Source organism: Plecotus auritus (genome assembly GCF_963455305.1).
Source record: "Plecotus auritus genome assembly, chromosome: 8".
Lineage (NCBI taxonomy): Eukaryota > Metazoa > Chordata > Mammalia > Chiroptera > Vespertilionidae > Plecotus > Plecotus auritus.
The window spans coordinates 62,056,758-62,081,791 of record NC_137782.1 but is presented as its reverse complement, the minus strand read 5'-3'; the positions used below and the strand labels follow the sequence as shown (position 1 = coordinate 62,081,791).

General features: G+C 41.6%; 1 protein-coding gene across 2 annotated transcripts in view; it reads left to right on the top strand.

The window, feature by feature from the left end:
• ITCH (itchy E3 ubiquitin protein ligase) overlaps nucleotides 1-25,034 on the top strand; it is a 137,648-nt gene that overhangs the window by 67,656 nt on the left and 44,958 nt on the right. For both annotated transcript variants that reach the window (XM_080685028.1, XM_080685027.1), the window contains exons 8-12: nucleotides 1,384-1,541; nucleotides 3,515-3,704; nucleotides 5,516-5,611; nucleotides 7,719-7,893; nucleotides 16,285-16,354. In XM_080685028.1, coding sequence (XP_080541154.1) covers nucleotides 1,384-1,541; nucleotides 3,515-3,704; nucleotides 5,516-5,611; nucleotides 7,719-7,893; nucleotides 16,285-16,354 — 689 coding nt within the window. The remainder of the gene's footprint in view (nucleotides 1-1,383; nucleotides 1,542-3,514; nucleotides 3,705-5,515; nucleotides 5,612-7,718; nucleotides 7,894-16,284; nucleotides 16,355-25,034) is intronic.

Sequence of the window (25,034 nt, the reverse complement as noted above, 5' to 3'; positions counted from 1 at the left end):
TAGTCAAAACTTCAAGTTCAGATTGATACAAGAATAAATGACTGTCAAAAAATTCAGGGCTCAAGGTAAGAAAGGAAATATTTATGAAAGATTCAGGACTCTTAGCTTATCTGACTGCAGTTCTCTGGTGTAGGCCAGGGATACCCAAATTGCTAATATTGCCTTCAGCTTGTAGAAAGTTAATATATTGGCATTTTTTTCAAAGGCAAGGAGTTCCAATCCCAGGGCCATCACTAGGATGTTAAATTTATTTTCTAGGAAAGCTAAAATGTAAGGGTTGTTTACATATGAAGGTCACCACTGGCTATAATATCTCCCGGGCCTTCATTAGGAAGGGCAGAGATTTGAACCAATGTTTGCTCTTAGCTTAGATTCAGTGCTTTCATGTGCTTATCTGCCTTCAGTCTAGAGCAGGGGTCCTCAAACTTTTTAAACAGGGGGCCAGTTCACTGTCCCTCAGACCATTGAAGGGCCGGACTATAGTTTAAAAAAAACACCTATGAACAAATTCCTATGCGCACTGCGGGCCCGAGACGAGTCGGCTGCTAAGCAGGACAGGCAGCGGCACCCAGCAGGCCGGATAAATGTCCTCGACGGGCCGCAGTTTGAGGACGCCTGGTAGAGCCTGCAATTATTGAATGCCTGGGTTGTTTTAACTGACTTAACAGACTTTAAAGTGTTTATTGGTTTTTTTGGAAACCAACAATAGGAGATAAAGTTAGGAAAGGAGATGATTTTGTTGTACTTGTCTATTTACCTTTAAAAATATATTTTTATTGATTTTTAGAGAGGAAGGAAGGGGGAGGGAGGGAGATAAATATGGATGTGAGAGAGTAGCATCAATCCCTCACCGGGGATCCAGCCCACAACCCAGCAACCTTTTGGTAAACAGGACCACACCTAATCACCTGAGCCACACGAGCCAGCACTCTATTTACTTTTGTGATGAATAAAATTTCATAATAAAAAGTTTTAAAAAGATGACTCATTAAGATTTTTAGGAAAATCAAAGTTTATAAAGCTGTTGTGTTTTACCTAATGGAGATCTGCCTTCACAGAGTAACTCCTGTGACAAAGAACCATCTTCTAATCTCAAAAGAAGTGTAGGATATTAAGGGGTAGTAACTACTTGGCCAGAGAAAAATCTGCACTAGCGTACCTAATAACCAAGTTTTTCTGTGCCCTGGCTCCTCATTCTATTTCTGAATGGGCTCTCAGGGTTATATGTAAGACCCTACCCAAAGGCTGTTTATGTATTTGATAAAGCTAGCCAGAAATTAGAAAGCTTTTCACAAACTTCTAAAACTCTTAAGTCTGCTAGTTTTTGCTAAATTAAAAGAGCGTTTTCTCCCCTTCCCTTTCCTTTACCCGCTTCTTACCCAGAGTGAACACAAATGGATCAGATGACCCTGAGGATGCAGGGTCTGGTGAAAATAGGAAGGTCAATGGGAATAATTCTCCATCACTCTCAAACGGCGGTTTTAAGCCTTCTAGACCTCCAAGACCTTCACGACCACCTCCACCTACCCCGCGTAGACCAGGTGTGTATTCCAGCCATACACTAGGGATGTAGCTCTTATACTATGATTGTAAGTAATGTTCTATTTGGGAATTGATCCTCAGGTAAGTGTAAAAAGGCCCTTGTAGACTGGTTTTCTAGCTGTAATTTTATATTAAAGGTTTTGGCCAAAAATGATCTATACCAGGGGTCCTCAAACTTTTTAAACAGGGGGCCAGTTCACTGTCCCTCAGACCGTTGGAGGGCCGGACTATAGTTTAAAAAAAAACTATGAACAAATTCCTATGCGCACTGCGGACCCCGGATGAGTCGGCTGCTAAGCAGGACAGGCAGCGGCACCCGGCGGGCCAGATAAATGTCCTCGGCGGGCCGCATGTGGCCTGCGGGCCGTAATTTGAGGACCCCTGCTCTATACTAATAAAAGGGTAATATGGTAATTAGATCGGATGTCCTTCCGGACAAAGCCATGGTGGCGGGGCCAAGACAGAGGCAGTAAGGGGTGATCAGTCTGGCAGGGGAGAGCAGTTAGGGGGATCAGGCCGGCAGGCAGGCAAGTGGTTAGGAGCCAGCGTTCCTGGATTGCAAGAGGGATGTCCTACTGCCAGTTTAGGCCCTATCCCACAGGAATTGATTCTTCTCTAAACTGGCAGTCGGACATCCCCCAAGGGGTCCCAGATTAGAGAGGGTGCAGGCTGGGCTGAGGGACACCCCCCTCCCGTGCACGAATTTCGTGCACTGGGCCTCTAGTCTTTCTATAAGTAACTAAGACTTGCCTTTTCCCTAAGTTTTTCCTCCAGGGGTGAAGTTAACAAGGCATGAGCTCTATTCAGAATAAAAATCACATTCTATAAAGTACTAGAGGCCCAATGCACAAAATTTGTGCAAAAGTAGGCCTTCCTTCCCCCAGCTGCCGGCACAGGCTTCCCTCTGGTACCCAGGACCTGGGCTTCCCTTGTAGCCCTGGCTTTGTCCAGAAGGTCATCCAGTCTAATTAGCATATTACACTTTCATTATTATAGATAAGCAGTACAGATAAGATTGCATCTTTCTGTTAGGGTTTGTAACTGTGTGGACATTAGTATGCCATAGAATCAAAGATCTGGTTGCTTATTCTCATTATATCCATGAGAAAGACAATTAATAAGTGGCAAGTAATGCTAAATGATATTCAGATTTGAAAGCAAAACGTATACAATAAATGAACATACTTCATGTAATAAAAGTGTAAACATCTACAGGTAGAATATCCATTTTATTCCTGACCAGCCAGAACAAATCTTTAATCTTTTATTATTTCTCTCTGCTAGTATATGGACAGGGAATGTAAAATAATTAAACCAAATATTATTAGAAAAATAAACTGTCCACAAATTATTTCATTAAATGACTTTGTGTTTAATTATACATCTTCCCCCTTTTTCTGTACATAATGTTGTTAACAATATATTCCCAGTCTTTAAGACCATATACTACTTTGTCATAATATTGGTAACTTCCTTCAGGAATTGTTTTGTCAATAAGTATTTCTTGAAGATGTAATATGTACTTAACAACTATTTATAAGACTAGTATTGCTTATTAGTCAGGTCTTCCATTATAGCTAACATCAAAAATTGACCTTTAATCTGCAAGGTGTCATAAGAAAGACAATTTTAAGGATCTGGAAGATTGTTAAAGGAACTTCATAATACCATGGAATACCAACACTTATCTATTCTAAGAGTTTTTACTTTCTGTGCAATCAGGAAATCAGGATCTGTGCTTCATAATTAAAATAGAACATGGAGTAGACAGCCTAAAAAATGTAAATAAGCCTATTTAGTGGGACCATTGGCTTTATCACATTATTTAACTTACTTTAGTAATCTTTTCCTACATATTCATACATTAAATTTTATATTTTTCATCTACCTCTTCATTTTCTAAAGTTAAAAAATTTATCCTGATTTCTGAAAATAGAAGATTGTTTTCCTGTTTTTTCCAAATCTTTTATAGCTTCTGTTAATGGTTCACCTTCTGCCACTTCTGAAAGCGATGGCTCTAGTACAGGCTCTCTGCCTCCAACAAATACAAATTCAAATACATCTGAGGGAGCAACATCTGGATTAATAATTCCTCTTACTATATCTGGAGGCTCGGGCCCTAGGCCATTAAATCCTGTACCCCAAGCTCCATTACCACCTGGGTGAGTAACTGTTTTTGGTTAACATTTGTTTTCTTTTGGCATCTGTATATACTTATTAATAAGGAAAATAATACCATTCTTTAAAATACTGTCTTAAAGCAATTGTAACTGCTTTTGGTGCGGATCTAGAATCAAACTGAACCAAAATAAAGCTCGCCATATTTGAAATTTCTACCCTCATTTCCAGTGCAAAGTGGAAGAAATTTCTTTTAAAATTATTATTATTTTTTTTTTTCTGAAACGCTGAACCATAGAAAGTTAACCAAGTAGTAATATAGTCACCTCAGATTGCTTTTTATAAAGGGAAAAAAGAAACCACTTTTTAAAATAAAATAGGAAACTGAGAAAATTAGCACTCATAATTCTATTTTAATCACTTCAAGTACAAGTCAGATACTTGAAGGCCTACTTTTGCATAAATAATATTCTAATCACTAAATTAATAATACTCTAATAGATTATATATGTATATACATATGACATTGAAATTAATCCAGAGCTCAGAATGTTAATCAAAATTAATTGACTGTTTAATATGTATATTTTAATATATTTTTATTAATTTCAGAGAGGAAGGAAGAGGGAGAGAGAGAGAGAAACAGTGATGAGAGAGAGTCATTGATTGGCTACCTCCTGTATGCCCCTGACTGGGGATCGACCCCGCAATCTGGGCATGTGCCTTTGACCAGAATCAAACCTGGGACCCTTTAGTCCGCAGGTCGATGCTCTATCCAGTGAGCCAAACTGGCTAGAGCTGGTTAATATATTAATAAGCTCTCATGATAAGAATTTTAATTGCTAAATAGATTATATATTATTTGTGTGGGTAGTTTTGGAAAGCCTCCATGGGAAGCCAAATTAGAAAGTTATTTGTGCAAGGGATTACCAAGGAGAAACTGGGTGCTCTTAGAAGTTATTGGTACTTTTAAGCTATGATAGTTTAGTCGTCTTCACTTTAGAGGTAAACCTACCAAGGAGACTGGAATACTCAGAATGAGTTTGTCCATTGCACTGTGCAGAGATATATCTGATAAAGTCTTACTCTTTGATTTCAGTGTTTCTAGAACCCAAATAATTCTTTGTCTTTCAGTTAGCAGTTCTTTAGTTTTTCTTTAGATTTCATTGTTTTAATTACAGCTTTCTTTCCCACTTAAGTCCTGCATATACCTTGACCAGATTGAGACAGACTGTTTCCTGAGTTTGTTTCAAGCCTCTTTAGAAATACAAGACTTCTCCTAGAGCAGATACTTGATACTTCTGCAGAAGAGATCTCGTCCACTATGTGTCACCCTCAGTATAACATTTCTTGATTCTGTTCCTAAATTCTTTTCATATCTTTTTTATATATTGACATGCTTATTTGCCTCAGTTCTATAATATTCTCTATATATAAAAGCCTAAGCAACCGTTCAACCATCCGACTGGTAGCTGTGACACACAATGACCACCAGAGGGCAGACACTCCGACCATTAGCTATAACGCACACTGACCACAAGGCAGCAGATGCTCAACGCAGGAGCTGCTGAGCTGCAGTGACTTGGCAGCTGCAGTTTTCGGGTGATGCACCTGGAACCAGAGAGGAGGGAGCCCAATTCTAGGGTGTGTCACCCAAAAACTGCCCTCTTGCAATCCGGGACCCCTCAGGGGATGTTGGAGAGCTGGTTTCAGCCCGATCCCCGCAGGCCAGGCTGAGGTTCCCCACTGGTGCACAAATTCGTGCACCAGGCCTCTTGTGGTCATATAAGACAAAAAGGCAAAGACAGGATTAAAGATAAGTGTCATAACCAGACTTTTTAATTTTGTGTTTAAGTTGGGAGCAGAGAGTGGACCAGCATGGGCGAGTTTACTATGTAGATCATATTGAAAAAAGAACAACGTGGGATAGACCAGAACCTCTACCTCCTGGGTAAGTATCTGAATTAATGAAGAGAAAAAGTGTTTATTCAGAACTATAGATTATGTCTGTAACAAAACCTTTACTACATTCTTACTTTTCACCTCTTCCTGTCTTTATCTACTTTGTTTTGTGGTAGATGTAAACTATAAAGAAGAGAGTCAAATACTTGATTGAGCATAATGAATGATCTTAATTTTCACTCAGTTATGACCTAAAGATTCTATAAGTCTTACTACTTCCAAGTTTACCTTTCTGAACTTTAACTGTCTCAAACCACAGGATTTTAGGATTAGTTTCTTTAAGACTAATTATTTAAATGAATAAGAATTATAACCCCTATCATATAAATGAGGATAATATCCCTATTATATATATAAAAAAAACTTTTATTTTTATTTATTTTATTTTTGAATATATATTTTATTGATTTCTTACAGAGAGGGAGAAGGAGAGACAGTTAGAAACATCGAACAGCTGCCTCCTGCATACCCCCCAATGGGGATATGCATGCAACCAAGGTACATGCCCCTGACCGGAATTGAACTCGGGACCCTTCAGTCCCCAGGCTGACACTCTATTCACTGAGCCAAACCAGCCAGGGCAACTTTTTTATTTTTAAACCTCACTTAGGATATGTTTATTGATTTGAGAGTGAGAGAGAGAGGTGAGAGACGGAGAGAGGAGAGAGACACAGAGAGAGAGAGATTGGTTGCCTCTAGTACATTCCCGGACTAGGGATTGAACTCGCAACCTAGGTATGTACCCCTATGGGAATTGAACCCGAAACCTTTTGGTATATGGGATTTTGTTCAGCCAACTGAGCCACCTGGCCAGGGCTAACAAATATTTTTTTTTTTAAATATATTTTATTGATATTTTACAGAGAGGAAGGGAGAGGGATAGAGAGCTAGAAACATCGATCAGCTGCCTCCTGCACACCTCCCACTGGGGATGTGCCCGCAACCCAGGCACATGCCCTTGACTGGAATCGAACCCGGGACCCTTCAGTCCGTAGGCCGACGCTCCATCCACTGAGCCAAACCGGTTTCGGCCTAACAAATATTTTAATACAGCCCAGTCAGCGTGGGTCAGTGATTGATCACTGACCTCTGAACCAGGAGGTCACGGTTCAATTCCAGGTCAGGACACATGTCTAGGTTGCAGGCTCGATCCCCAGTAGGGGGCATGCAGGAGGCAGCTGCTCAGTGATTCTCATCATTGGTGTTTCTCTCTCTCTCTCTCTCTCTCTCTCTCTCTCTCTCTCTCTCTCTCTCTTCCTCTCTGAAATCAATAAAAATATTTTTAAAAGAATATTTTAATGCAGGATATTAAGCATTTACATTATATAATTGGAAGAAATATATTTTTATTCAAGGGAATTCATAGCAAACATGGGGAAATATTTAATCTTACTAGTTATAATCTTAAGTACACACCTAAAAGATACTGTTTTACTTGTTAAATTATTAGGTAATATTTATTGTGAAATTGTGGAGGATCTTAAAATTGCTGGTGGTAGTATAAATTAGTTACAGTTCTAACAGGACGTATATATAACCATATTAATGCACATACTCTTAGTAAGTCCCTCAGGAAATTTATCCTAAAGAAATAATACAAAGGAAGGAAAACTTTTTGATATATTAAAGGTATTTATTATTTTACTATTTATCATATCAGAAAATTGGGAAGAAGTCTAAACAATCAGTTAGAAATCTCAAAGTTATTATATCAATATTAATATTATGTTCCCATTTGAAATGATAAATTAGATAGTTGTATTCTTGTGGAAAAGTACTTTATGATATCTGTGAAAAGCTATATATATGTAAATTATGTCCCTATTAAGTTTGCAACAATGACAAGAACATTGGAAAGAAAATGAGAACTTTTTCTTAATGACTATTTGAGACTTACTCACTAAATAGACATTGTGTTTAAGTTCATTAATAGACCATTTCAGAATACATAAAATAAAAGGCTTCAGGTAAATCTAAAGTAGTTTCTTAAGGTAAAATGTTACTAAACATGCACCAGGGCCAAGATGAAGTTCTTTTTAATTCTTATCTGTTTCACAAGTATTTGTTGATTTAAGTTGTTTTTTGTTCTGATTTAGCTGGGAACGCCGGGTTGACAACATGGGACGTATTTATTATGTTGACCATTTCACAAGAACAACAACGTGGCAGAGGCCAACATTGGAATCCGTCCGGAATTATGAACAGTGGCAGCTCCAACGTAGTCAGCTTCAAGGAGCAATGCAGCAGTTTAATCAGAGATTCATTTATGGGGTGAGCAACCTGTTGCATTATAAACTTAATAAGAATATTTGGTTTTTAATCTTTTCCTGAGTATGAAGTGTAAAGCACTAATTAGAAGGAAGGTATAAGTAAGTTGGAAACCCAGTTGTTGCTGTTGATAATATTTTTAGACCTTATCTCAGCGATTCTGTGTATCTGATTTGTTCTTTCCCATTTGAAATTTCCTGAAGTTCAACCTCCTTTATTTTGTTAATGTCAAAAAAAAAAAAAAAAAAGATGTTAGGACAACTTAAAAGCCATGGATAAAAGAATAGTAAAAATAAACCAAAACAATTAGAAAATAATTAAAACAGTTCTAAATTTAGTACTACCTAAATTTAGAAGGCTTGGATCTAAGAACACCTGACTCTTGAGTGGTTGTACAGAACTAATGATAGCATTGAATCACTTTGTAATGTATAAAGGTAAAGTATACCTGATAAATTATTTGATGTTCTGGGAAGCTACAGAAATTGCTTTCTTATTGAATTATGCTAAATAATATTATTATCCCTTCAAAACCAAATTATCTTTGATATAAAAAATTTTCTTTTTTTTTCCGCCCTAACCATTTTGGCTCAGTGGATAGAGTGTTGGCCTGCAGACTCAAGGGTCCCAGGTTTGATTCCAGTTAAGGGCATGTACCTTGGTTGCAGGCACATCCCCAGTAGGAGGTGTGCAGGAGGCAGCTGATTGATGTTTCTCTCTCATCAATATTTCTAATTCTTTCTCCCTTCCTCTCTCTGAAAATCAATAAAAATATATATTTTTAAAATTTTTCCTTTTGGGAAATTCATTTAAATGTTACATATTTTCCTTTAGAGTAATATTGCAGTAATGGTGACATACACTGAAATATATTAATGGTTTGTTATACAATCTTTGGTGCTAGAAATTTTACAGTCTTTCAAATCACAGATCTTTTCTCTGAGGAAAATAGTCCTTGTAGAAATTTGATTTTACATGACTAACGAGGGATTTGTTTTGAATAGTATATAGAACTTAAACAAAAAAAAGTCAACTCTCCAAGAGTTCAAAAGAAGTTGACCCTCTTCATTGCCATCTTTTCCCCTCTACCACCATCAGTACAATCCCAGTTAGAATCCACCAGAGTAAAGTCACCTGTCTTTACTAGGCATTGTTTTCTTTTCTCCATGTTCCTTTGTATTTCTTGGACCTCATCATACTAGATATCATTCACTGACAAATTCACCTTTTTAAAAAAATATTTTTTTTATTGATTTCGGAGAGGGGAAGAGAGATAGAAACATCAATGATTAGAGAGAATCATTGATCTGCTGCCTCCTGCATGCCCCCTACTGGGATCGACTCCGCAATCTGGACAAATGTGCCCTGACGGAATTGAACGGTGATCTCCTGGTTCACAGGTCAATGTTCAAACACTGAGCCACAGTGGTCGGGAGACAAATTCACCTTTATTATCAGCTTTACCTGATTATGACTAAGACTAGAGGCCAAATACACAAAATTCATGCTCTGAGGGGAGGTGGTCCCTCAGCCAGGCTTGCGTCCTTAGGGGATGTCCCTCTTGCAATCCAGGACGCTGCAGTAACCGTACTATTCATACAGGTGAAAGGCATCTTGCTATTGTATGGGCAGCTACATTTTTTTGCCCTGATTATAAAAAGTAGTACATAACATGATCCTTCTGAGGCAGTAGCACCATTTTCCCCATCTTATGGGTGGAAAAACTGAATCAGAGAGAAGTTAAGTGATTGGCTTTGTCACACAGTTATAAGTGTCAGAATCAGGGCCGACCACAAAATGTGCAAGCCAGAGTGCATGCATGTCATCACTGCATCATTCTGTTTTTTCATTGTTAGAGTAGCCTTGCCAGGTTTTAATTTTTAAATCTGAGACTGTTCCCAGTATATAGGGTAGGGTCCCTAGGCCTGACTGGCGATCAGGGCTGCTCTGTGGGATGACTGGCAGGTGGGGTGATCAGGGGGTCCTGCTGGCACCCACCTTGGCTGGCAGCCTGGCACCACCTGCTCACCAGCCCCACCACCACCACCTGTTGCCTCCTTCTGCGGGGCGACCAGCAGGCAGGGTGATGGGGGGGGGGGGCCCCCTGCTGGCAGCCGCCTTGGCTTGCAGCCTGGCGCCGCCCACTAGTCGCACTCCCCCCACCCCCGCTAGGTGCCACTGCCGGTCTCCTCCCTCTCAGTGGGCAGTGCACGTCATAGCGGCCGGTCGTTCTGCTATTCAGTCGACTTGCATATTAGGGTATTATATGGGATTACTTTTTTTACACAATTACTTTTCCTGCTACCTTCTGTAGACAGCTATCACTGTATCAATTTTTATCTCTTGTCTACCTTACCCTTTTTTTTCTATGTTGTTTTACATTTTCTTTTCTTTCCAAATTATAATCAGCTTTGGTGCACCTGGACAAATTTCTTCTAGGTTTTAATGACTAGCTTTCCTGCCTTCTTTAAAGCTAGTTTCCACATGGGTGTCCAGTGGATAGAGCATGGATTTTGGAGTCAGACACATCTGGGTTCAAATCTTGGTTCCACACTTTCTCTATATGATTTTGAGTAAGTTAACTAACCTTATCAAGCATCATCTGTATATATAAAAGGCTAATATGCTAAGTGTCCAACTGGTTGCTATGATGGGCACTGACCCCCAGGGGCAGACACTCAACACAGGAGCTGCTGTAACACCCTCTGGCACCACAGAGCTGACATCCACAAAGCAAACTCGTCTTCCCCCAAGTGGGACACAGGCCCTGCCACCACTCTGGAGCAACAGCCCACCAAATCGCAGCCAACGCTGCCAAGACCCCATGACGCAAAATGCGGCCCACAGCCCAGCCCGGAAACGGTTGCTGTGGACGCCGGGTAATGATGTCACATAGCAATGCCCGGCTTCCTCTCCCTAGCGTCAACTAGCTTCCTTGGAGTTTCTTCAGCCCAGGAACACGGCTTGCTTTATAGCCAGGTGGAAACATTTTACACTTTAACCAAATGTCTGTGAAGTGTTTTCCCATGCCTCATCTCATTTGATCCTCACAGAAGTCCTGGAGTAGGTAGAGAGGAGACTCGGTGGAATCCTATTTTCTTTTCATTAGCTGAAAACCGGAGATTTAGAAAGTTTAGAAACTTGACCCGACTGAAAAGAAGTAAGAAATGGTGGACCTTGAAAATGACTTCAGGTTTTCTCACTACACAGAATATAGTCAAGCACTGCTGCAGTTAAATATTTTACCCTTTGTTCTCTCTGCATAATCTACAATAATAATCTGCTTCATGTTGATATTTACTGCTGTGTTGCTGACAATTACCTGAAAGAGAAGTTGGGGTGCTTCACTGGGCTGTAAAATGTTTACCTAAATCAGAAAACAGGTCTAATTAAGCAAGTTTATTCTATCCTATCTAATAAAAGAGTAATATGCAAATTAGCCATCAATCCGCTTCACCCACCAGCCATGCCCACCAGCCAGTCAAGAGAGAATATGCAAATAAACCCAACCAAGATGGCTACGGCCACAGAGAGCAGTAGGGAGGCTTGGGTTTCCCCGGCAATGGAGGAAGCCAAGCTTTCCGCCTGCCCTTGCCGGTCTAGGCCTCCACTCAAGGCTACAAAGTTTCAATGATAGAAGATAAATAAACCCAAACAGAAATGGCGGCAGCCACGGAACTGGAAAGAGCAGAAGGCTAGGTTGCCCACGGTGATGGAGGAAGCCAAGCTTTCCCCACACCCTGGCCGGCCCAGGCCTCCGCCTAAGGCTACAAAGTTTCAATTGTGGAAGATACATATATCCCAACAGAAGTGGCTGCCGCTGAGGAGCAAGCAGAAGGCTTGGCTCTGCTCCAGGCTACAAAGTTTCAATTGTAGAAGATAAATAAACCCCAGATACCAGGGCCTCCGCTTGGGTCTCCAGGGGGCATGGCCAGCCTGCAAACCACCACAGGCCCCTCGCCCAGGCCGCCCCATGCCCCAAGAGAACCCCCACCCTGATCCGGGTCACCCTTCAGGGCAAACCAGCTGGCCCCCACCCGTGCACCAGGCCTCTATCCTATCTAGTAAAAGAGTAATATGCACATTGACCATTACTTCAACACACAAGATGGCTGCCCCCATGTGGTCAAAGATCCTGCCCCCATGTGGACACAAGATGGCCACCACAAGATGGCCAGCAGGGGAGGGCAGTTGTGGGCGATCAGGCCAGCAGGGGAGGGCTGTTGGGAGGGACCAGGCCTGCAAGGGAGGGCAGTTGGGGGTGATCAAGCCTGCAGAGGAGGGCAGTTAGGGGTGACCCGGCTGGCAGAGGAGGGACGTTGGGGGCAACCAGGCCTGCAGGGAAAGGCAGTTGGGAGGGACCTAGGCCTGCAGGGGAGAGCAGTTGGGGGGGACCAGGCCTGCAGGGGAGGGAAGTTAGGGGTGACCAGGCCTGCAGGGGAGGGCAGTTAGGGGTGACCAGGCCTGTAGGGGAGGGCAGTTAGGGGCTAACAGGCTGGCAGGGGAGCAGTTAGGCATCAATCAGGCTGGCAGGGGAGTGGTTAGGGGGTGATCAGGCTGACAGGCAGAAGCAGTTAGGGGCAATCAGGAAGGCAGGCAGGCGAGCAGTTGGGAGCCAGCAGTCCTGGGTTGTGAGAGGGATGTCCGACTGCCCGTTTAGGCCCGATCCCTAAACGGGCAGTCGGACATCCCTTGAGGGGTCCCAGATTGGAGAGGGTGCAGGCTGGACTGAGAGTCAAAACCCCTCCCCGTGCACGAATTTTGTGCACCGGGCCTCTAGTATATATATAAAAGGCTAAGTTGACTTGCGCATGCGCGATAACATACAAAGCTCTCGCTGGCACCAAATGCGCACATGTGTTTCAATCTGTCATTGTCGATCGTGTATTTGGCTGACACTTCTCTTATAGAGAAAGGGCAAATAGCGATATAAAAATAATTCCTCTAATTAATTTCCTTTCAGTGTATTCAAATCTGTACACCGGGCCACTAGTTACTTTATAAAATGCCTATAATTACTTCAGGGGGTTTTCTTGAGGATTCTGTAAAGTTTCTCATTTTTGGCACATACTATATGCTTAGAGGTATTAGTTCTCATATTCTCTTTCCCTCATATCCACAATTGTAAATGTACCCTTTGTCTCACTTTTACAGTACATAATGTTTTAAAACATTCTATTAAAGGCAGATTAGCAAATTTCTGGAGCACCTATAGCATATGGTTTCATTTTAAACCTCACCAATTTGATTCTCAGAGTCTTTGGAACTTCGCTTTTACTCAATGTCCATTATTTTTTTGTTTGTTTTTCTCTTCTCATATCAAAAATAATTTGACCAATTTTCTGAAATTCTTACTTTTTGCTCTTGCTATAGAATGTCTTGCCATAGAATGGTTTTAAATTATAAAGAACTTATTTTAGTTTTTCTTAACTTAGCCAGGGACATGAACTTAATTGAATGAATTGAACATTTCTTTTTTATTTTATTTCAGTATCTTTTAAATTGATTTCATGGAGAGAGATGGGGGTGGGGAAGTGAGTAAGATAGAAACATTGTTGAGAGAAACATAGATAGGCTTCCTCTTGCATGCCCCCTACTGAGGATCAAGCCTGCAACCCAGACATGTGCCTTGACTGGGAATCGAACCAGTGACCTCTCGACACATGGGATGACACTCAACAGAGCCACACCGGCCAGGGTGAATTGAATATTCTTAATACCAACTACATAAAAAGTTATGGAGTCATGGGTGTTGCTGAGAAAGTCTAGTTATTGGGTATATGAATTTGCCTTTGTCTGACCCTGGTTACAGGGCAGTAGACACATATGAGCATTTTTAACCTCAGAATGTATACGCTGATGATGTAATACTGTGTGATAGCTCTTTCTGGCCCATGGCTTCCCAGCTTATCTGTCCAGGGAGAGTCAGAGGGATAGGGTTGCGTATTAGAAAATTATCAAAACAGTTTTTCATATGCCACACTTTTCAGACTTGTTCTATAATCAGGATCCAGTTCTTTTATAGTGTTTCTTCCTGGCCTCCCTACTCTTACTCCTTTTTATAATTGCATCTAGCAAGAGGAGCAAGACCAGTTCTTTTTTTTTTTTTTTTTTTTTTTTTTTTTTTTAATTTTCCCCCAGGCCCCTCAAGACCAGTTCTTGACAGGTCTATCTTCCAAGAGCTGTTATATCGGAAATGGGTATCTCTCTTATAAGCTTTAAAACTTTCAATCAGTTAACTCAGTTTCTGCAACAAGTCAGTGACATGGGGGAAAAATACAATTGGGGTAACCTACTATAGATTGAGACTTAAGGAATCAACCAAATGTAATGTGATGACTTTGCATTCTGACTTGAACAAATAAGCAATCAGAGGCATTTAATTAGGGATTGGGTACTAAGTGATACAATTAACATTGATTTTGCTAGGTGTGGTAAAGGTATTGTGGTTATGTAAGAATATGTTTACACATTTTATTTTTTTAAATATATATATATATTTATTTATTTCAGAGAGGAAGGGAGAGGGGGAGAGAAATAGAAACATCAATGATGAGAGAGAATCATTGATTGGCTGCCTCCTGCACAGCCCCTACTGGGGATCAAGGCAGCAACCCTTGACTGAAATTGAAACCAGGACCCTTCAGTCTGTAGGCTGACATTCTATCCGTTGAACCAAACCAGCTAGGACTGTTTACACATTTTAGAAAGGCATACTAAAATACATGGGTGAAATGATGACAGATTACGTCTTTTTTTTTTATTTTAATCCTCACTTGAGGGTATTTTTCCATTGATTTTTAGAAAGGTTGGAGGAGAGAGGGAAAGACAGAGAGAAATAACGATGTGGGAGAAACACATTGATTGGTTGCTTCTTGCATGAGCCCTGACCAGGGCCTCTGCTGGTGAGGAGCCTGCAACCCGAGGCATGTGCCCTTGACTGGAATCAAACCCGGGACCCTTCGGTCTGCAGGCCAACACTCTACCCACTGAGCCAAACCTTCTAGGACTTATCAATTCCTTTCAACTGGAATTCTTTCCTTTTAGTCATTTGACTGCCTATTCTTGCTCCACTGATTCTCTTCTCACAGCTCTTTGTATATACTATGTTCTGTATGTGATCCTCTCTTTTTGAGTTAGAAATACAAGATTTTTTGATGAAAGAGAATCGTTGGTTGGCTGCCTCCCGCACTCCTCCTACTGGGGATTAAGCCTGCACCCCAGGCATGTGCCATGACCGCAAATTGAACCATGACCGCCTGGTTTATGGGTCAATGCTCAACTACGCCAACTGGGCTCGACTGGTAATTTTAAACAACATATACTAGTTGCTTCTTGCTTTCTTATCAAGTCTGATAATCTCTGCTTTTTCATTTTTATTTTTTAAATATATTTTTATTGATTTCAGAGAGGAAGGGAGAGGGAGAGAGAGTTTGAAACATCAGTGACGAGAGAGAATTATTGATTGGCTGCCTCCTGCACGCCCCCTACTGGGGATCGCGCCCACAACCCAAGCATGTGCCCTTGGCTGGAATCGAACCTGGGACCCTTTAGTTCGCAGGCCAGCACTCTATCCACTGAGCCAAACCAGCTAGGGCAATCTCTGCTTTTTTAATTGGAAAGTTTATTTCATCAACATTTACTATAAATTTCTGTATTTGTGTTGAGTCTGTCATCTTGGTATTAGGCTTTTATTTGCCACTTCTTCTTGTGTTTATCCTTTCTTGACTTATTGAATCAAGTATTTTGTATCATTTCATTTTATCTCCTCTAATGACTTTATATTTATGCCTCTTGACATTTTAGTGATGCTTCTTTGTTTTTTCTTTTGTTGTCGTGTTGGTGGTGATTTAGTGATTATAATATGCACGTTAATTTGTCACAGTATATATTAAAAATATGCAACTCTATAGAGAAAAAAAAGAAATACAAGATTTTTTTTCATTTCTCTGATGACTCAGTACTGTTATTTATTAATGATTTTGGGGGGGTTATACACAGGTGCGGGCAAAAATTGATTTACAGTTGTTAATACAATAATTAATAAATAATATAAGAATAAATTGTTTTGCTTACTCATAAGTATTTTTTTAACTTACTGATTTGTAGCTAAGAAGGAAAAAGAGTGGTCATGGGGGGGGAAATGAGGATTATGCACTTGTAATATTTGAGCTTCAAATAATTTGAAACATTAAATATTGTTTGCACAGATTTTTTTTCTCCACCAAAGTGTGTTGGCATTTATCCATGATCAAGTGACATTTCTCTAAGATGTGAACTCTATTAGAGTGTGTTATGTTGCACAAGGCCAGGAAAGGCATATCAGAACTTAAAAGCTTGCTCTCAAGTCGTCTAAGTCCAATATTTCACATTTTTTGTTGTTGTTCTCTTTAGAATCAAGATTTGTTTGCAACATCACAAAATAAAGAATTTGATCCTCTTGGTCCCCTGCCACCTGGATGGGGTAAGTCACATACATTTTTTCGTTGAATTTAGTCATTTTGAAAATCAAATATTTGTGGATGATATCTTGCTCTTGCTTGAATTAATATCTAGGAATATTTTGGGGTGTGTTGGTTTAATTTAGAGTGCCAAATAGGCATTAAATTTCCCAAAAATTCTAAGTTGACCTTTTATTATAGTAAACTTTTATTGGAATTTAGAATTATTTTATTCTTTTAAAGTTTAAAATATTTTGCTCAGCTATAAAAAGAAATGGATTATTACATATAGCAATCTGATGGACCTCAAGGATATAATGCTTAGTGAAAAAAGTCAATCTCAAAAGATTATGTACTGTATGATTTAATTTACATAACACTCTCAAAATGCCATAACTTTAGATATGCAAAACAGATTAATAGGTACCAGGAGAAAGATCCAAGATAACTGTTCAAATACAGGAGGTAACTTAAGTAGTTCTTATGTGGTGGTGGAAGAATTCCTTTTTTTGTTTGTTTTTTAATACATTTTTATTGACTTCAGTGAGAGAAAGGGAGAGAGAGATAGAAATATCAATGATGAGAGAGAATCATCAAATGGCTGCCTCCTACACAGCGCCTACTGGGGATCAAGCCTGCAACCTGGGCTTGTGCCCTGACTGGGAATTGAACCAGGACCTCTTGGTTCATAGGTTGCCAGTCAACCATTGAGACACACCTACTGGGCATAGAGTTGTGTATTTTGACCATGGTGGTGATTACACAAATCTGTACATGGAATAAAAGTAAACAAAACTATACATTCACATAAATGAATTCAACTTTAAAAATTGGTGAAAATTGCCAAAACCGGTTTGGCTCAGTGGATAGAGCGTCGGCCTGCGGACTGAAGGGTCCCGGGTTCGATTCCGGTCAAGGGCATGTGCCTTGGATGCAGGCACATCCCCAGTGGGAGGTGTGCAGGAGGCAGCTGATCGATGTTTCTCTCTCATCGATGTTTCTGGCTCTCTATTCCTCTCCCTTTCTCTCTGTAAAATATCAATAAAATATATGTATATATAAAAAAAAATTGGTGAAAATTAAAATCTCTAGTTAAGAGTAATTTACCATTGTCAGTGTCTTGATTTTGATATTGTACTATGCTATGTAATAAAAGCCTAATGTGATAAGTGTTCGATCATCCATTCAACCAATCAAAGCGTAATATGTTAATGATATGCTCAAGCCGCTCAATCGCTCACTATGACGTGCATTGACCATGAGGAGGCAGACAGTCGACCAGTCGCTGTGACGTGCACTGACCACCAGGGGGCAGATGCTCCGACCAATAGGTTAACTTGCTGCTGGGGTCCAGCTAGTTGGAACTGAGTGAGACGGGTTGGACACGCCCTGTAGCCCTCCTGCAGTCCATCTCCATCTGGCCAACCTCCCGGGTCCCTCCCTGGCCCCGATCGTGCACCGGTGGGGTCCCTCAGGCTGGACTGCACCCTCTTGCAATCCAGGACCCCTCAGGGGATGTCAGAGAGCTGGTTTTGGCCTGATCCTGCAGGCCAGGCTGAGGGACCCCACTGGTGCACGAATTCGTGCACTGGGCCTCTAGTAGCTATATAAGGTACCACCATTGTGAGAAACTGGTTGAAGGTTCATGAGATTCTTTGAATGACTTTTGCCACATCTTGTGAATAATATTTCAAAAGAAAAAACTTAAAAAAATATTTTGATCACATTGATGCTTCAGAGTGTGGTTGAGTTGATGTTACCTGAAAAAACAGTGGAAGGGGCATGTGTAAGGATGGTGACTTTCTGTGATATACCATCGAGCACGTCACATGAGTATGCTCTGTTACTGAGTACAATTGGTACTTCATTATTAAAACTTTGTTAATACACCAGATTCTGTTCTATAGTGTTATATGTCATAACACTGTAGCAATTTTCCAGAAGATATTATATGGTAGTGTAGAAACAATTTTTCACAGAAGCCAAAGAGGATATAGAAAGTGGAAAATAGCAAAGAAAAGCTTGTTATGGAAACAGAGCTGTAGACATTTCATAATATTTGGGTAACTTCAGAAAGTGATATTTTTAGTCTTATTGGGAAGCATTGGTCCCTAAGATAGATTGCTTTAGCATTATATTACTGAGGAATGGAGGAAAACAGTTCATGTGTCAATAAATGATACTGGCGAAGGAGGATCCAAGATGGCGGTGTAGGTAAACACCTAAACTGCTGCCTCGCACAACAATTTCAAAACTACAACTAAAAGACAAAATGTCTATCACCCAGAACCACGGGAAAGCTGGTTGAGTGGAAGTTCTACAACTAGAAGGAAAGAGAAAAGAGCATTGAGACGTGCACAAGAGCTGAAAAGCTGAGGTATGGGGGCGCGCGTATCAGGCTGGCGGTGGGCGACTGGGAGCGCTGCTTTTTTCAACCCAAAGGGAGATAAGCTCCCGATTACTCCAAACTCCAGTTTCTGGGGAGACGCGGGGGACCCAAATTCCTACGGGGAGAAGCTGGACTGTCTGCAATCGGGTCGGAAAGTGAGAGTGGCTTGCTTGCAGGGCTGCGCGCAGGAATAATTGTTTACTGCACTGGGGCGCGAGACGTGGGGACGTGGTCAAAGACACAGAGCCGGCTTACTGGCAGCCATCGCTGTTTGCCACGCCCTAGCCTAGTGACACCCTGCGACCCTGCCCTGCACAACCTACAAACCCATCCAAGCTCCAAGCAGCAGCTTTAGCATATGAATGGCCTGCCCTATCGCAGGTTAACATAGCAAACTTGCAGCCCGGGTCAGACAGCTCCAAAACCTCCAAACCCCAAGTAAAGAGGAGAAAAACTGTAGTTCTTGCTGTAGTGCCTGCTGGGTCACCTCAGACAGTAGCTGACCTGCACCCCATTGGAGATCAAGAAGCCAGTGTACCTAGTGGTCATTGTGAAACACCAGATTTCAACTCCTCACATCCATAAGTGACACATTCAAGAGGCAGACTCAGTGAGCACCAAAGCCCCACTGAAACAAGTCCTGCACCATAAGCGTGTCTCCAGCGCAGCAGTTCTTCCATTATAGACACAGCGGGTCCTCACAGCCAATTGGCCTGGAGGTCAGTTCCTCCCAGTGTACCAACAGCAATCAAGGCTTAACTGCACCAAGACTTTGCACTCAGCCCACAAAGGGGTGTACCAAGATTGTCCACCTCAGGTGATTGGGGAGGCTGAGCTACTGGCCCCTATAGGTCACCTACCACACAAAGCCACTCCATCAACACAGGGAAGCAGCAAAATGCAGAGACAAAGAAACATGTCATGAATGAAAGAAATGGAGGAAAGCAAACTACTGGACGACATAGAGTTCAGAACCACATTTATAAGGTTACTCAAGAATCTTCTAACAACTGCCGAGAAACTTGATGAGACCTCCGAGGAGCTTAGTGAGACCTTCAAGGACCTTAATGAGAATGCCAAAAAAATGGAAAAGGACCAGTCAGAAATTAAGCATACACTGTCTGAAATAAAGAATATACAGAAATTCTGCCGAAACCGGTTTGGCTCAGTGGATAGAGCGTCGGCCTGCGGACTGAATGGTCCCGGGTTGGATTCCGGTCAGGGGCATGTGCCTTGGTTGCGGGCACATCCCAGTGGGAGGTGTGCAGGAGGCAGCTGATCGATGTTTCTCTCTCATCGATGTTTCTAGCTCTCTGTCTCTCTCCTTTCCTCTCTGTAAAATATCAATAAAATATATTTAAAAAAAAAACAGAATATACAGAAATTCAACTGTAGATCAAAGGACCCCAAGAATCAAAGATCTGAAATATGAGGAAACTAAAAACACCCAACCAGAAAAACAAAAAGAAAAAAGAATCCAAAAATATGAAGATAGTGTAAGGAGCCTCTGGGACAACTTTAAGCGTACCAACATCCAAATTTTTGGGGTGCCAGAAGAAGAGAGCAAAATATTGAAAACCTATTAGAAGAAATAATGACAGAAAACTTCCCTACCTGGTGAAAGAAATAGACTTACAAGCCCAGGAAGCACACAGAACCCCATATAAGAGGAATCCAAAGAGGACCACACCAAGACACATCATAATTAAAATGCCAAGGGCAAAAGACAAAGAGAGAATCTTGAAAGCAGCAAGAGAAAAACGGTTAGTTACCTACAAGGGAGTACCCATATGACTGTCAGCTGATTTCTCGGCAGAAACTATGCAGGCCAGAGGGAGTGGCAAGAAATATTCAAAGTGATGAACAGCAAGAACCTACAACCAAGATTACTCTACCCAGCAAAGCTATCATTCAGAGTTGAAGGTCAGATAAAGAGCTTCACAGACAAGAAAAAGCTAAAGGAGTTCATCACCACCAAACCAGGATTACATGAAATGCTGAATGGTATTCTTTAAGAAGAGGAAGAAGAAGAAAACGGTAAAGATAAAAATTATGAACAACAAAATGACATCAAATACATACCTACCAACAAGTGAATCTAAAAATCAAGTGAATTAAAAATCTGAAGAACAGAATGGACTGGTGAATATAATAGAATCAGGGACATAGAAAGGGAGTGGACTGACAATTCTCAGGGGGAAGGGAGTGTGAGGGGTGAGGGAAGAGATTGGACAAAAATCTTACACCTATGGATGAAGACAGTGGCGGGGGGTAAGGGCATGGGTGGGGTGGGTTAGGGAATCAGGTGGAGGGGAGCTATGGGGGGGGAAAGAGGAACACCTGTAATAATCTGAACAATAAAGATTTATTTTTTTAAAAATGATACTGGCTGTATAATATAAGCCTGCCTTTGAGAAACCCCATTGCTCTTAAGCAGTTATTTATCCTTAATGCTCCTGAGAATCAAAAAATATAATTGTTCATACTTATAACTGTTATTGTTACCAGCTTGAAATAAAATCTGGACATGTGAAAATTGTAAATTTCTGTCTTCACCAAAGCCTGGCAGTTACTGTTAAGGAGTCTTTTGGCTCTGTTGGAGCCTCAGAGTATGGATAGTGTATAGTTGATATGAAGGTACTTTAGAAGAGGGGATGTTGCCCTTATCAGGCATCTTGAATAAGATCTGTCAGATTGAATTCCCAGAAATTTATGGATTTTTCCGCTTTACTTCTTGAGTTTGTCTATGTTGTGTTGCAAAGGAGAAATTGAAGCACTGAAAGGATATATGTATTTATCCTTTTAATTTTATTACAGAAAAACCATGATCCAATGGCTTTTGTCAGAAACACAGACCATTTTACTCCTCCAGAGCAGCTGGAAGAAAAATTGCTGCTTCTTCATAGAAGCATGAATTACAGTCCTTGCCTTATGTATTTATCATTATCCTCCTCATCAGAATCTTTCTTATTTTTACTTTAGCCATCACCTCCCTAAAATACTTTCTGTAAACACCCAGTCCCAGCTTATCTATATAATAAAAGCCTAAGCGACCGTTATGGCAGAATGACCAGAACGACCGGTCACTATGATGCGCACTAGCCACCAGGGGGCAGACGCTCAATGCAGTAGCTGCCCCCTGGTGGTCAGTGCGCTCCCACAGGAGGAGCGTCGCTCAGCCAGAAGCCTGGCTCACGGCTGGTGAGTGCAGCGGTGGTGGTAGGAGCCCCTCCTGCCTCCGCAGCAGCACTAAGGAGCAGCAAGCCAAGGGATAAGGAGCAGCAAGCAGGTGGCCGGTAAGGAGCAAGGGGGCCCAGACTGCCAGAGGGATGTCCGACAGGGGATGTCCGACTGTCTGAGGGTTCCCGGACTGTGAGAGGGCGCAGCCTTATTGACAGCCTTATTTTTGTGACACCATACATATTTAAACCTAATTTCCTCACCCTTTCAGACTTTCAAATGCTAAGACAGACATTACTGTGGTAAAGATTTTTTTAGCACATGCAAATTATAGAAGCTGGATGACAAAGAATAGTTTTGGTTAAGGAGTCTTGGTTCAAAAAATGTAGTCTAATAGGCCTTTGTATATAGCTGGGTTTACCCTTCAAGTATAAAGATATTTTCTTATTTTGGAGTTGCTGTGAAAGAATACATAGAACAAGAAGAAGCTTCCCCTTTTTACTGTTTTATTCATCAAGTCAGGAAGTATTCTGATGTGCATTCGGATTTGATGTTCAGTAATTTCAGTATTGTTTATCATGTGATTTTTCTTTCTTTTTTTTTTTTAAATAAATCTTTATTCAGATTATTACAATTATTTCTCCTTTTTCCCCCCATAGCTCCCCTCCACCCATTTCCCACCCCACCTTCTGCCCTTACCTCCCCCCCACTGTCCTCATCCATAGGTGTATGATTTTTGTCCATTCTCTTCATGAACCCCCCATACCCCTTTCCCCCTGAGAATTATCAGTCCACTCCCTTTCTATGCCCCTGATTCTATTATATTCACCAGATTATTCTGTTCCTCAGGTTTTTAATTCACTTGATTTTTAGGTTCGCTTGTTGATAGATATGTATTTGTTGTTCATAATTTTTCTCTTTACTTTTTTCTTCTTCCTCTTCTTTAAGAATACCTTTCAGCATTTCATATAATCCTGGTTTGGTGGTGATGAACTCCTTTAGCTTTTTCTTATCTGTGAAGCTCTTTATCTGCCCTTCAATTCTGAATGATAGCTTTGCTGGGTAGAGTAATCTTGGTTGTAGGTTCTTGCTATTCATCACATTGAAAATTTCTTGCCACTCCCGTCTGGCCTGCATAGTTTCTGTTGAGAAGTCAGCTGACAGTCGTATGGGTGCTCCCTTGTAGGTAATTAACTGTTTTTCTCTTGCTGCTTTTAATATTCTCTCTTTGTCTTTTGCTCTTGGCATTTTAATTATGATGTGTCTTGGTGTGGTCCTCTTTGGATTCCTTTTGTTTCGGGTTCTGTGTGCTTCCTGGACTTGTAAGTCTATTTCTTTCACCAGGTGGGGGAAGTTTTCGGTCATTATTTCTTCAAATAGGTTTTCAGTATCTTGCTCTCTCTCTTCTTCTGGCACCCCCATAATTCTGATGTTGGTACGCTTGAAGTTGTCCCAGAGTCTTCTTACATTATCTTCAACTTTTTGGATTTTTTTTTTGCTTTTTGCTTTTTCGGTTGAGTGTTTTTTGCTTCTTTGTAATTCAATTCTTTGACTTGATTCTTGTGTTCCTCTATTCTGTTTCTGGGTCTCTGTATAATATTTTTTATTTCAGTCAGTGTATGTTTAATTTCTAGTTGGTCCTTTTTCATATCTTCGAGGGTCTCGTTATATTTATCGGCCTTTTCTAGGATATTCTTAAAAAGTCTTATAACCATAGTTTTGAATTCTATATCCAGTCGTTTGTTTTCCTCCATTTCTTTCGTTTGTGATCTGATTCTTTGACCCCGCATTTTTACTGATTCCCTGAGTTGGTAAGGTAGATATTTGTGCTAGGTTTCCAATATGGCCCAGTGGGTCTGCTTCCCCAGTTAACCTGAGGTGGACACTCTTGGTGCACCCCTTTGTGGACTGTGTGTACAGCCTTGTTGTAATTAAGTCTTTATTGTTGTTGGTATCACTGGGAAGAATTGACCTCCGGGCCAGTTGGCTGTAAGGATCAGCTGTGTCTATGCTGGGAGAAGTTCGGTGCTGGAGACAGCCTTATAGGATTAGACTTGCCAAATTGCAATAGCCTCTGTGCTCAGCTTGGATGGGGTGGAGACTCAGTCTTGGCTTCCTGTCAGCCTTGCGCTTGCGCGCATGTGCGCTTTCAGTCCTCCGCCTTCCCCAGCTCGAGTCTCCGCCTGAGAGTCCAGACTCCCCCCACAAGAGCGTGGGTCCCCAGGGGCTCGCCTGGAACTGGGGTTCACTGCAGTCAGAACTGGGGCTCAGTGCCGTCAGGAACCTCTGACTCCCTTCCACTAGGGAAAGCCTGTGGCAACCTCCGCAGCCTTTGTGCGCACTGGCACGCGCGCGCGTGCGCACTTTCAGTCCTCCGCCTTCCCCGGCTCCCGAGTCTCCGCTCGAGAGTCCAGACTCCCCCCACAAGAGCGTGGGTCCCCAGGGGCTCGCCTGGAACTGGGGTTCACTGCAGTCAGAACTGGGGCTCAGTGCAGTCAGAATCCTCTGACTCCCTTCCACTAGGGAAAGCCTGTGGCAACCTCCGCAGCCTTTGTGCGCACTGGCCCGCGTGCGTCTTCAGACTTCTGCCTTTCCCAGCTCGAGTCTCCGCCCAAGAGTCCAGACTCCCCCCGTATGCCGTGGGTCCCCAGGGGTTCGCCCGGAACTGGGGTTCAGTGCAGTCAGAACTGGGGTTCAGTGCGGTCGGAGGCTTCCTTCCCCCTTCCGCCAGAGAAAGTCAGCCAGGCTCTCAGCCGCCCTGACTCTCTGCGCGCACAAAGCCCCTTTGCCGTACCTCCAATTCTCTGTGAGCTTTTCTCTTTCCTTCTAGCTGTAGAATTTTCACTCAGCCAGCTTTCCTGTGGTTCTGGATGGTGTCCGTTCTGTCTTTTAGTTGTAGTTTTGAAATTGTTGTGCGAGGCAGCAGTTTATGTGTTTACCTATGCCGCCATCTTGGTTTCTCTCTATCATGTGATTTTTCAATAAAGAAATCAGTTCTACAGCCACAGTTCTTCCTCTCATTGAACAGATGAGCCTTGAATTTGCAAGTACATACATACACCTTTGAAATTTTGTTTTTCACAGCCTCTTCCAAAAAACTATATCAGCAGTATATACTTAGAACATAATAGAAA